The sequence below is a fragment of the Gadus macrocephalus genome, chromosome 4 (genome assembly GCF_031168955.1).
Source record: "Gadus macrocephalus chromosome 4, ASM3116895v1".
Taxonomy (NCBI): Eukaryota; Metazoa; Chordata; class Actinopteri; order Gadiformes; family Gadidae; genus Gadus; species Gadus macrocephalus.
In genome coordinates, this window is record NC_082385.1 from 13700183 (window position 1) to 13713882 (window position 13700).

The window sequence follows — 13700 nt, forward strand, 5'->3', positions numbered from 1 at the left end:
TCAAAGAGGACGTTGCCTGGTTGATGATCTGTTATTTAAGAGCGAAATATGTTGAAATGTATAACTTCCTGTTCTTTTGGTAGCAATGGGCCAGTAGAAGCATTCTTGTTGGTTAACAGAGATTTGTTTTGCAGGTGAAACCACCGAAAACTCTGTTGCTGATGGTGACGTCCGTCTGGTCAATGGAGGGAACAGCTCCTGCGCTGGCAGGGTGGAGATCTTTATACAGGGCCAGTGGGGCACAGTTTGTGATGATGGCTGGGACCTTCCAGATGCCCATGTTGTGTGTAGACAGCTGGGCTGTGGGAGGGGGCTGTCTGCAGAAGCTACAGCCCGTTTTGGACAAGGAAGAGGGCTCATCCTCTTGGATGATGTCAACTGTCGCGGGAATGAATCAGACCTCGCACAGTGTGGCCACAGTGGGTTGGGGTCCCACAACTGCGTTCACCAAGAAGACGCTGGTGTTATCTGTGAAGGTAATAAACACAAGGAACCTGTGGGTACCTGTCATGAGCTTTGTCTTCTGCCACGGAGAACTTCTATCTCTTAACTTCCTCGAACTAGCAACCTTTTGGTTAAGTAGTGGTAGAGCAACATGTCACGGTAAGCCAATCAGAGGTAGAGTTGGGCGGGTGTTATTCAAAAGCCTGCATAGTCGGACACACAACGGCACAAGTGAGTCAATGAGAAACAGGAATGGCGAGCCCAAATAATCCAAAAGACATTTGAGTTCCGTTAAAGAGGGATGGAGGTGAGAACCTCCATCTTTTGGTTCCAGGTTTTAAATGAATGTTATGAGTTCAAACTCAAAGAGGACGTTGCCTGGTTGATGATCTGTTATTTAAGAGCGAAATATGTTGAAATGTATAACTTCCTGTTCTTTTGGTAGCATTGGGCCAGTAGAAGCATCCTTGTTGGTTAACAGAGATTTGTTTTGCAGGTGAAACCACCGAAAACTCTGTTGCTGATGGTGACGTACGTCTGGTCAATGGAGGGAACAGCTCCTGCGCTGGCAGGGTGGAGATCTTTATACAGGGCCAGTGGGGCACAGTTTGTGATGATGGCTGGGACCTTCCAGATGCCCATGTTGTGTGTAGACAGCTGGGCTGTGGGAGGGGGCTGTCTGCAGAAGCTACAGCCCGTTTTGGACAAGGAAGAGGGCTCATCCTCTTGGATGATGTCAACTGTCGCGGGAATGAATCAGACCTCACACAGTGTGGCCACAGTGGGTTGGGGTCCCACAACTGCGTTCACCATGAAGACGCTGGTGTTATCTGTGAAGGTAATAAACACAAGGATCCTGTGGGTACCTGTCATGAGCTTTGTCTTCTGCCACGGAGAACTTCTATCTCTTAACTTCCTCGAACTAGCAACCTTTTGGTTAAGTAGTGGTAGAGCAACATGTCACGGTAAGCCAATCAGAGGTAGAGTTGGGCGGGTGTTATTCAAAAGCCTGCATAGTCGCACACACAACGGCACAAGTGAGTCAATGAGAAACAGGAATGGCGAGCCCAAATAATCCAAAAGACATTTGAGTTCCGTTAAAGAGGGATGGAGGTGAGAACCTCCATCTTTTGGTTCCTCGTTTTAAATGAATGTTATGAGTTCAAACTCAAAGAGGACGTTGCCTGGTTGATGATCTGTTATTTAAGAGCGAAATATGTTGAAATGTATAACTTCCTGTTCTTTTGGTAGCAATGGGCCAGTAGAAGCATTCTTGTTGGTTAACAGAGATTTGTTTTGCAGGTGAAACCACCGAAAACTCTGTTGCTGATGGTGACGTCCGTCTGGTCAATGGAGGGAACAGCTCCTGCGCTGGCAGGGTGGAGATCTTTATACAGGGCCAGTGGGGCACAGTTTGTGATGATGGTTGGGACCTTCCAGATGCCCATGTTGTGTGTAGACAGCTGGGCTGTGGGAGGGGGCTGTCTGCAGAAGCTACAGCCCGTTTTGGACAAGGAAGAGGGCTCATCCTCTTGGATGATGTCAACTGTCGCGGGAATGAATCAGACCTCGCACAGTGTGGCCACAGTGGGTTGGGGTCCCACAACTGCGTTCACCAAGAAGACGCTGGTGTTATCTGTGAAGGTAATAAACACAAGGAACCTGTGGGTACCTGTCATGAGCTTTGTCTTCTGCCACGGAGAACTTCTATCTCTTAACTTCCTCGAACTAGCAACCTTTTGGTTAAGTAGTGGTAGAGCAACATGTCACGGTAAGCCAATCAGAGGTAGAGTTGGGCGGGTGTTATTCAAAAGCCTGCATAGTCGCACACACAACGGCACAAGTGAGTCAATGAGAAACAGGAATGGCGAGCCCAAATAATCCAAAAGACATTTGAGTTCCGTTAAAGAGGGATGGAGGTGAGAACCTCCATCTTTTGGTTCCTCGTTTTAAATGAATGTTATGAGTTCAAACTCAAAGAGGACGTTGCCTGGTTGATGATCTGTTATTTAAGAGCGAAATATGTTGAAATGTATAACTTCCTGTTCTTTTGGTAGCAATGGGCCAGTAGAAGCATTCTTGTTGGTTAACAGAGATTTGTTTTGCAGGTGAAACCACCGAAAACTCTGTTGCTGATGGTGACGTCCGTCTGGTCAATGGAGGGAACAGCTCCTGCGCTGGCAGGGTGGAGATCTTTATACAGGGCCAGTGGGGCACAGTTTGTGATGATGGCTGGGACCTTCCAGATGCCCATGTTGTGTGTAGACAGCTGGACTGTGGGAGGGGGCTGTCTGCAGAAGCTACAGCCCGTTTTGGACAAGGAAGAGGGCTCATCCTCTTGGATGATGTCAACTGTCGCGGGAATGAATCAGACCTCACACAGTGTGGCCACAGTGGGTTGGGGTCCCACAACTGCGTTCACCATGAAGACGCTGGTGTTATCTGTGAAGGTAATAAACACAAGGAACCTGTGGGTACCTGTCATGAGCTTTGTCTTCTGCCACGGAGAACTTCTATCTCTTAACTTCCTCGAACTAGCAACCTTTTGGTTGAGTAGTGGTAGAGCAACTTGTCACGGTAAGCCAATCAGAGGTAGAGTTGGGCGGGTGTTATTCAAAAGCCTGCATAGTCGGACACACAACAGCACAAGTGAGTCAATGAGAAACAGGAATGGCGAGCCCAAATAATCCAAAAGACATTTGAGTTCCGTTAAAGAGGGATGGAGGTGAGAACCTCCATCTTTTGGTTCCTCGTTTTAAATGAATGTTATGAGTTCAAACTCAAAGAGGACGTTGCCTGGTTGATGATCTGTTATTTAAGAGCGAAATATGTTGAAATGTATAACTTCCTGTTCTTTTGGTAGCAATGGGCCAGTAGAAGCATTCTTGTTGGTTAACAGAGATTTGTTTTGCAGGTGAAACCACCGAAAACTCTGTTGCTGATGGTGACGTCCGTCTGGTCAATGGAGGGAACAGCTCCTGCGCTGGCAGGGTGGAGATCTTTATACAGGGCCAGTGGGGCACAGTTTGTGATGATGGCTGGGACCTTCCAGATGCCCATGTTGTGTGTAGACAGCTGGGCTGTGGGAGGGGGCTGTCTGCAGAAGCTACAGCCCGTTTTGGACAAGGAAGAGGGCTCATCCTCTTGGATGATGTCAACTGTCGCGGGAATGAATCAGACCTCACACAGTGTGGCCACAGTGGGTTGGGGTCCCACAACTGCGTTCACCAAGAAGACGCTGGTGTTGTCTGTGAAGGTAATAAACACAAGGAACCTGTGGGTACCTGTCATGAGCTTTGTCTTCTGCCACGGAGAACTTCTATCTCTTAACTTCCTCGAACTAGCAACCTTTTGGTTAAGTAGTGGTAGAGCAACATGTCACGGTAAGCCAATCAGAGGTAGAGTTGGGCGGGTGTTATTCAAAAGCCTGCATAGTCGCACACACAACGGCACAAGTGAGTCAATGAGAAACAGGAATGGCGAGCCCAAATAATCCAAAAGACATTTGAGTTCCGTTAAAGAGGGATGGAGGTGAGAACCTCCATCTTTTGGTTCCTCGTTTTAAATGAATGTTATGAGTTCAAACTCAAAGAGGACGTTGCCTGGTTGATGATCTGTTATTTAAGAGCGAAATATGTTGAAATGTATAACTTCCTGTTCTTTTGGTAGCAATGGGCCAGTAGAAGCATTCTTGTTGGTTAACAGAGATTTGTTTTGCAGGTGAAACCACCGAAAACTCTGTTGCTGATGGTGACGTCCGTCTGGTCAATGGAGGGAACAGCTCCTGCGCTGGCAGGGTGGAGATCTTTATACAGGGCCAGTGGGGCACAGTTTGTGATGATGGCTGGGACCTTCCAGATGCCCATGTTGTGTGTAGACAGCTGGGCTGTGGGAGGGGGCTGTCTGCAGAAGCTACAGCCCGTTTTGGACAAGGAAGAGGGCTCATCCTCTTGGATGATGTCAACTGTCGCGGGAATGAATCAGACCTCACACAGTGTGGCCACAGTGGGTTGGGGTCCCACAACTGCGTTCACCAAGAAGACGCTGGTGTTGTCTGTGAAGGTAATAAACACAAGGAACCTGTGGGTACCTGTCATGAGCTTTGTCTTCTGCCACGGAGAACTTCTATCTCTTAACTTCCTCGAACTAGCAACCTTTTGGTTGAGTAGTGGTAGAGCAACTTGTCACGGTAAGCCAATCAGAGGTAGAGTTGGGCGGGTGTTATTCAAAAGCCTGCATAGTCGGACACACAACAGCACAAGTGAGTCAATGAGAAACAGGAATGGCGAGCCCAAATAATCCAAAAGACATTTGAGTTCCGTTAAAGAGGGATGGAGGTGAGAACCTCCATCTTTTGGTTCCTCGTTTTAAATGAATGTTATGAGTTCAAACTCAAAGAGGACGTTGCCTGGTTGATGATCTGTTATTTAAGAGCGAAATATGTTGAAATGTATAACTTCCTGTTCTTTTGGTAGCAATGGGCCAGTAGAAGCATTCTTGTTGGTTAACAGAGATTTGTTTTGCAGGTGAAACCACCGAAAACTCTGTTGCTGATGGTGACGTCCGTCTGGTCAATGGAGGGAACAGCTCCTGCGCTGGCAGGGTGGAGATCTTTATACAGGGCCAGTGGGGCACAGTTTGTGATGATGGCTGGGACCTTCCAGATGCCCATGTTGTGTGTAGACAGCTGGGCTGTGGGAGGGGGCTGTCTGCAGAAGCTACAGCCCGTTTTGGACAAGGAAGAGGGCTCATCCTCTTGGATGATGTCAACTGTCGCGGGAATGAATCAGACCTCACACAGTGTGGCCACAGTGGGTTGGGGTCCCACAACTGCGTTCACCAAGAAGACGCTGGTGTTGTCTGTGAAGGTAATAAACACAAGGAACCTGTGGGTACCTGTCATGAGCTTTGTCTTCTGCCACGGAGAACTTCTATCTCTTAACTTCCTCGAACTAGCAACCTTTTGGTTAAGTAGTGGTAGAGCAACATGTCACGGTAAGCCAATCAGAGGTAGAGTTGGGCGGGTGTTATTCAAAAGCCTGCATAGTCGCACACACAACGGCACAAGTGAGTCAATGAGAAACAGGAATGGCGAGCCCAAATAATCCAAAAGACATTTGAGTTCCGTTAAAGAGGGATGGAGGTGAGAACCTCCATCTTTTGGTTCCTCGTTTTAAATGAATGTTATGAGTTCAAACTCAAAGAGGACGTTGCCTGGTTGATGATCTGTTATTTAAGAGCGAAATATGTTGAAATGTATAACTTCCTGTTCTTTTGGTAGCAATGGGCCAGTAGAAGCATTCTTGTTGGTTAACAGAGATTTGTTTTGCAGGTGAAACCACCGAAAACTCTGTTGCTGATGGTGACGTCCGTCTGGTCAATGGAGGGAACAGCTCCTGCGCTGGCAGGGTGGAGATCTTTATACAGGGCCAGTGGGGCACAGTTTGTGATGATGGCTGGGACCTTCCAGATGCCCATGTTGTGTGTAGACAGCTGGGCTGTGGGAGGGGGCTGTCTGCAGAAGCTACAGCCCGTTTTGGACAAGGAAGAGGGCTCATCCTCTTGGATGATGTCAACTGTCGCGGGAATGAATCAGACCTCACACAGTGTGGCCACAGTGGGTTGGGGTCCCACAACTGCGTTCACCATGAAGACGCTGGTGTTATCTGTGAAGGTAATAAACACAAGGATCCTGTGGGTACCTGTCATGAGCTTTGTCTTCTGCCACGGAGAACTTCTATCTCTTAACTTCCTCGAACTAGCAACCTTTTGGTTAAGTAGTGGTAGAGCAACATGTCACGGTAAGCCAATCAGAGGTAGAGTTGGGCGGGTGTTATTCAAAAGCCTGCATAGTCGCACACACAACGGCACAAGTGAGTCAATGAGAAACAGGAATGGCGAGCCCAAATAATCCAAAAGACATTTGAGTTCCGTTAAAGAGGGATGGAGGTGAGAACCTCCATCTTTTGGTTCCTCGTTTTAAATGAATGTTATGAGTTCAAACTCAAAGGGGACGTTGCCTGGTTGATGATCTGTTATTTAAGAGCGAAATATGTTGAAATGTATAACTTCCTGTTCTTTTGGTAGCAATGGGCCAGTAGAAGCATTCTTGTTGGTTAACAGAGATTTGTTTTGCAGGTGAAACCACCGAAAACTCTGTTGCTGATGGTGACGTCCGTCTGGTCAATGGAGGGAACAGCTCCTGCGCTGGCAGGGTGGAGATCTTTATACAGGGCCAGTGGGGCACAGTTTGTGATGATGGCTGGGACCTTCCAGATGCCCATGTTGTGTGTAGACAGCTGGGCTGTGGGAGGGGGCTGTCTGCAGAAGCTACAGCCCGTTTTGGACAAGGAAGAGGGCTCATCCTCTTGGATGATGTCAACTGTCGCGGGAATGAATCAGACCTCACACAGTGTGGCCACAGTGGGTTGGGGTCCCACAACTGCGTTCACCAAGAAGACGCTGGTGTTGTCTGTGAAGGTAATAAACACAAGGAACCTGTGGGTACCTGTCATGAGCTTTGTCTTCTGCCACGGAGAACTTCTATCTCTTAACTTCCTCGAACTAGCAACCTTTTGGTTAAGTAGTGGTAGAGCAACATGTCACGGTAAGCCAATCAGAGGTAGAGTTGGGCGGGTGTTATTCAAAAGCCTGCATAGTCGGACACACAACGGCACAAGTGAGTCAATGAGAAACAGGAATGGCGAGCCCAAATAATCCAAAAGACATTTGAGTTCCGTTAAAGAGGGATGGAGGTGAGAACCTCCATCTTTTGGTTCCTCGTTTCAAATGAATGTTATGAGTTCAAACTCAAAGAGGACGTTGCCTGGTTGATGATCTGTTATTTAAGAGCGAAATATGTTGAAATGTATAACTTCCTGTTCTTTTGGTAGCAATGGGCCAGTAGAAGCATTCTTGTTGGTTAACAGAGATTTGTTTTGCAGGTGAAACCACCGAAAACTCTGTTGCTGATGGTGACGTCCGTCTGGTCAATGGAGGGAACAGCTCCTGCGCTGGCAGGGTGGAGATCTTTATACAGGGCCAGTGGGGCACAGTTTGTGATGATGGCTGGGACCTTCCAGATGCCCATGTTGTGTGTAGACAGCTGGGCTGTGGGAGGGGGCTGTCTGCAGAAGCTACAGCCCGTTTTGGACAAGGAAGAGGGCTCATCCTCTTGGATGATGTCAACTGTCGCGGGAATGAATCAGACCTCGCACAGTGTGGCCACAGTGGGTTGGGGTCCCACAACTGCGTTCACCAAGAAGACGCTGGTGTTATCTGTGAAGGTAATAAACACAAGGAACCTGTGGGTACCTGTCATGAGCTTTGTCTTCTGCCACGGAGAACTTCTATCTCTTAACTTCCTCGAACTAGCAACCTTTTGGTTAAGTAGTGGTAGAGCAACATGTCACGGTAAGCCAATCAGAGGTAGAGTTGGGCGGGTGTTATTCAAAAGCCTGCATAGTCGGACACACAACGGCACAAGTGAGTCAATGAGAAACAGGAATGGCGAGCCCAAATAATCCAAAATACATTTGAGTTCCGTTAAAGAGGGATGGAGGTGAGAACCTCCATCTTTTGGTTCCAGGTTTTAAATGAATGTTATGAGTTCAAACTCAAAGAGGACGTTGCCTGGTTGATGATCTGTTATTTAAGAGCGAAATATGTTGAAATGTATAACTTCCTGTTCTTTTGGTAGCATTGGGCCAGTAGAAGCATCCTTGTTGGTTAACAGAGATTTGTTTTGCAGGTGAAACCACCGAAAACTCTGTTGCTGATGGTGACGTACGTCTGGTCAATGGAGGGAACAGCTCCTGCGCTGGCAGGGTGGAGATCTTTATACAGGGCCAGTGGGGCACAGTTTGTGATGATGGCTGGGACCTTCCAGATGCCCATGTTGTGTGTAGACAGCTGGGCTGTGGGAGGGGGCTGTCTGCAGAAGCTACAGCCCGTTTTGGACAAGGAAGAGGGCTCATCCTCTTGGATGATGTCAACTGTCGCGGGAATGAATCAGACCTCACACAGTGTGGCCACAGTGGGTTGGGGTCCCACAACTGCGTTCACCATGAAGACGCTGGTGTTATCTGTGAAGGTAATAAACACAAGGATCCTGTGGGTACCTGTCATGAGCTTTGTCTTCTGCCACGGAGAACTTCTATCTCTTAACTTCCTCGAACTAGCAACCTTTTGGTTAAGTAGTGGTAGAGCAACATGTCACGGTAAGCCAATCAGAGGTAGAGTTGGGCGGGTGTTATTCAAAAGCCTGCCTAGTCGCACACACAACGGCACAAGTGAGTCAATGAGAAACAGGAATGGCGAGCCCAAATAATCCAAAAGACATTTGAGTTCCGTTAAAGAGGGATGGAGGTGAGAACCTCCATCTTTTGGTTCCTCGTTTTAAATGAATGTTATGAGTTCAAACTCAAAGAGGACGTTGCCTGGTTGATGATCTGTTATTTAAGAGCGAAATATGTTGAAATGTATAACTTCCTGTTCTTTTGGTAGCAATGGGCCAGTAGAAGCATTCTTGTTGGTTAACAGAGATTTGTTTTGCAGGTGAAACCACCGAAAACTCTGTTGCTGATGGTGACGTCCGTCTGGTCAATGGAGGGAACAGCTCCTGCGCTGGCAGGGTGGAGATCTTTATACAGGGCCAGTGGGGCACAGTTTGTGATGATGGCTGGGACCTTCCAGATGCCCATGTTGTGTGTAGACAGCTGGGCTGTGGGAGGGGGCTGTCTGCAGAAGCTACAGCCCGTTTTGGACAAGGAAGAGGGCTCATCCTCTTGGATGATGTCAACTGTCGCGGGAATGAATCAGACCTCACACAGTGTGGCCACAGTGGGTTGGGGTCCCACAACTGCGGTCACCATGAAGACGCTGGTGTTATCTGTGAAGGTAATAAACACAAGAAACCTGTGGGTACCTCTCATGAGCTTTGTCTTCTGCCTAACTACTATCTCTTAACTTCCTCAAGTTAATCATACTCATGTCGTTTCCGTTTTGGTTCCATCTTTGTTCTAAACAAGAGCTGGCTGGGAGAATTGAATGCGGAATTCCACATTCAGATCCCTCTCTCAGCTTGTTTGAGTTTTCCTTCTTCAGGGAGACACTTGCATGTCGTTGAATATCATCTCAGTATAATAAACTGTCACGTCACATTTTAAATGAATGTTTTGAGTTGAAACTCGAAGTGGACGTTGCCTGGTTGATTATCTGTTACTTAAGAGCAAAATATGTTGAAACGTACAACTTCCTGTTCCTTTGGTAGCATTGGGCCAGTAGAAGCAGTCTTGTGAGTTTAACAGCAGTAATGGGAATAACGGCGATACTTTTTTCAGTAACAAGTAATCTAACGGACTACTATTCCCACCAACATGACGCTGTTACCGTTACTTCCAAAAAATGCGGGGCATCACTATAATTGGGGCAGTTTTTTTAATCAGACCAATTGGTTCTCTCTCTCTCCTCTCTCTTTACTGTTCTTCCTTGGTTAGTTGGCACGAGACAATCGCATTAATGATAACGATTGGCTGAGGTAGAGTTACATCTCACGGTGAGCCAATCAGAGGTAGAGTTGGGCGGGGGTTGTTAACAAATATTCGAAAGCATGCATAGTTGGAAACACAATGGCAGAAGTGAGTAAATGAGAAACAGGAAGGAGGAGCCCAAATAATCCAAAAGACAGCCTTCTTTAAAAGAAAGTGTAGCCATTATTTTTCCCTCCAAGAAATTAAAGGAACAAGCTTAATCTTGAAATGCACATTATGCCCTGGACAAAATATTTCCGTGCATGAACATGCACATGTATTTTGAGTTCCGTTAAAGAGGGATGGAGGTGGACGTGGGGTCCAAATTATTTGTCACATTTGATAATTAAAAAATGTACTTGAAAGTAACGCAATTGTAACGCAATACTTACTTTCCAGATTAACTAGTTACTTTTATAATTCATAACAGAGTAACTACTTTGGTTAATTTTTGGGAGAAGTAACTAGTTACTGTAACTAATTACTTTTTTAAAGTAACTTGCCCAAAACTTATTACAAATAACATGTTCATTCTCAGAAACGCCAACTTCAATGACAGCAGCAACAACAACTACGCAAACTCCAGCTACAGCACCTTCAGTTCTAACTACAGATTATTTTGTCACAGGTATAGTCACACTTTCCATATTTGATCCTATGATAAAATCAACAGCACTTTGCTCATAACAAATAACTTGTCGCTCAAGTATGTCGCTTTTCCCTGATTCTTGCGCTTAGGCATGTGCATATACATAGTTACAAGTAACATGTTCCTCAGAAACGCCCACTTCAACGACAGCAGCAACAACAACTACGCCAACTCCAGCTACAGCATCCTCAGTTCCAACTACGGAATATTTTGTCACGGGTATGCTCACACATTCCATATTTGATCCTATGATAAAATTGACAGCGCTTTGCTCATAACAAATAACTTGTCGCTCAAGTATGTCGCTTTATACTTATTTGTGCGCTTATACATGCACAAATACATTGTAACAAGTAACGCGTTCTTCCTCAGAACCGGCAACTTCAACGACAGCAGCCACAACAACTACGCCAACTCCAGCTACATCACCCTCAGTTCCAACTACAGATTATTTTGTCACAGGTATGGTCACTCTCCATATTTGATCCTATGATAAAATTTACAGCGCTTTGCTCACAACAAATAACTTGTCGCCCAAGTATGTCGCTTTTCACTTATTCTTGCGCTTATGCATGCACAAATACATTGTTACAAGTAACGTGTTCCTTCTCAGAAATGCCAACTTCAACAACAGCACCGGCAACAACTCTGCCAACTCCAGCTACATCACCCTCAGTTCCAACTACAGATTATCTTGTCACAGGTAAGGTCAAACTTTCGATATTTGATCCTATGATAAAAGTAACAGCACTTTGCTGATAACAAATAACTTGTCGCTCAAGTTTGTCGCTTTACACTTATTCTTGCGCTTATTAGGGCTGGCCCGAATGCCATTTTTCAGGCTTCGAATACTCGTTGGATTTTCCGAGCGAATATTCGAATACTCGTTCCAGAAAAACGCAGCATCAAAAACAACACTAATAATACCTATATACTCCCTGGAACCAATTTTGACAGTATCTGCATATTTTGTTGAAGATTTAATAGCTTTTGAACGTTAATTAGTTGGCCTAAGTAAGTTGGAGTTTCTTAGTTTTTCCCCGTGGAAGCGAACAGCTGTTGTTCCGTTCCAAATCAGCTGTATTCTGCCATCTCAGCCCTTATGGGAGCTTTTCAATTCATCCTGGAACGTGCATCTTTTCAGGGACTTTGTACAATAAATCCATAACAAATACCGAATATTGATTGTCTTATGTGTCCATATTGTATCCATTATATTGACCGGGTATTCCCAAGACGCTCGCGCTCTGCAGCAAGCCAGTCACAATTGATTGGCGCGGCGCTATACAGCGAACGTAAACAAACCACTAAGCAAAGTTTAGCATTACGCTAAGCATTACTTTTCCTCCCGAGATCCTGCTGATGTTGTGTTATAAAATAAAGGGAAGGGAAACAAGATAGCCTATCTATTCTTCCTCCACCACTCTCGCTTCTCTGCTTGGTGTCGCTTATAGTTTGCCTCCCTCGCTCTGGTAACGTCACGTGCGTGAAAAAAACCCCGAAGCTCCGAATACCGATTTAAGCTTCGAATACTAATTTTCTGAACGAGTATTCGAATATTAGAATAATTCGGGCCAGCCCTAGCGCTAATGCATGCACAAATATATAGTTACAAGTAACGTGTTCCTTCTCAGAAACATCAATTTCAATGACAGCAGCAATAACAACTATCCCAACTCCTGATGCAGCACCCTCAGTTTCAACTACAGATTATCTTGTCACAGGTATGGTCAAACATTCCATATTTGATCCTATGATAAAAGTAACAGCAATTTGCTAATAACAAATAACTTGAGGCCCAAGTATGTCACTTTTCCCTGATTCTTGCACTTATGCATGTGCAAATACATAGTTACAAGTAACATGTTCCTTCTCAGAACCGGCAACTTCAACGACAGCAGCAACAACAACCACACCGATTCCAGCTACATCTCCCTCAGTTCCAACTACAGATTATTTTGTCACAGGTATGGTCACACTTTCCATGTTTGATCCTATGATAAAATTTACAGCGCTTTGCTCATAACAAATAATTTGTCGCCCAAGTATGTCGCTTTCCACTTATTCTTGCGCTTATGCATGCACAAATACATGGTTACAAGTAACGTGTTCCTTCTCAGAAATGCCAACTTCAACAACAGCTGCAACAACAACTCCGCCAACTCCAGCTACATCACCCTCAGTTCCAACTACAGATTATTTGGTCAGAGGTATGGTCAAACTTTCCATATTTGATCCAATGTTAAAAGTAACAGCAATTTGCTCATAACAAATAAATTGTCGCTCAATTATGTCGCTTTACCCTGATTCTTGCCCTTATGCATGTGCAAATACATAGTTACAAGTAACATGTTCCTTCTCAGAACCGGCAACTTCAACGACAGCAGCAACAACAACCACGCCGATTCCAGATACATCACCATCAGTTCCAACTACAGATTATTTTGTCACAAGTATGGTCACACTCTCCATATTTGATCCTATGATAAAATTTACAGCGCTTTGCTCATAACAAATAATTTGTCGCCCAAGTATGTCGCTTTCCACTTATTCTTGCGCTTATGCATGCACAAATACATGGTTACAAGTAACGTGTTCCTTCTCAGAAATGCCAACTTCAACAACAGCTGCAACAACAACTCCGCCAACTCCAGCTACATCACCCTCAGTTCCAACTACAGATTATTTGGTCAGAGGTATGGTCAAACTTTCCATATTTGATCCAATGTTAAAAGTAACAGCAATTTGCTCATAACAAATAAATTGTCGCTCAATTATGTCGCTTTACCCTGATTCTTGCCCTTATGCATGTGCAAATACATGGTTACAAGTAACATGTTCCTTCTCAGAACCGGCAACTTCAACGACAGCAGCAACAACAACTACGCCAACTCCAGCTACATCACCCTCAGTTCCAACTACAGATTATATTGTCACAGGTATGGTCAAACTTTCCATAATATATCCTATGATAAAAGTAACAGCAATTTACTCATAACAAATAACTTGATGCCCAAGTATGTCGCTTTTCCCTGATTCTTGCCCTTATGCATGTACAAATACATAGTTACAAATAA

General features: G+C 45.3%; 2 protein-coding genes across 5 annotated transcripts in view; one reads left to right on the forward strand and one right to left on the reverse strand.

Annotated features, from left to right (window-relative positions):
• LOC132456141 (probable ATP-dependent RNA helicase ddx42) overlaps positions 1-11859 on the forward strand; it is a 62120-nt gene extending 50261 nt beyond the window's left edge. For 2 of the 4 annotated variants that reach the window (XM_060050368.1, XM_060050369.1), the window contains 3 exons: positions 10753-10842; positions 10996-11085; positions 11237-11859. In XM_060050368.1, coding sequence (XP_059906351.1) covers positions 10753-10842; positions 10996-11085; positions 11237-11382 — 326 coding nt within the window. In that variant the 3' untranslated portion in view covers positions 11383-11859. The other 2 variants (XR_009525387.1, XM_060050370.1) reach the window with 2 other exon arrangements.
• The window catches only part of LOC132454871 (netrin receptor UNC5D-like), a 237195-nt gene that overhangs the window by 169514 nt on the left and 53981 nt on the right, over positions 1-13700 (reverse strand). The gene's annotated exons all lie outside the window — the stretch shown is intronic.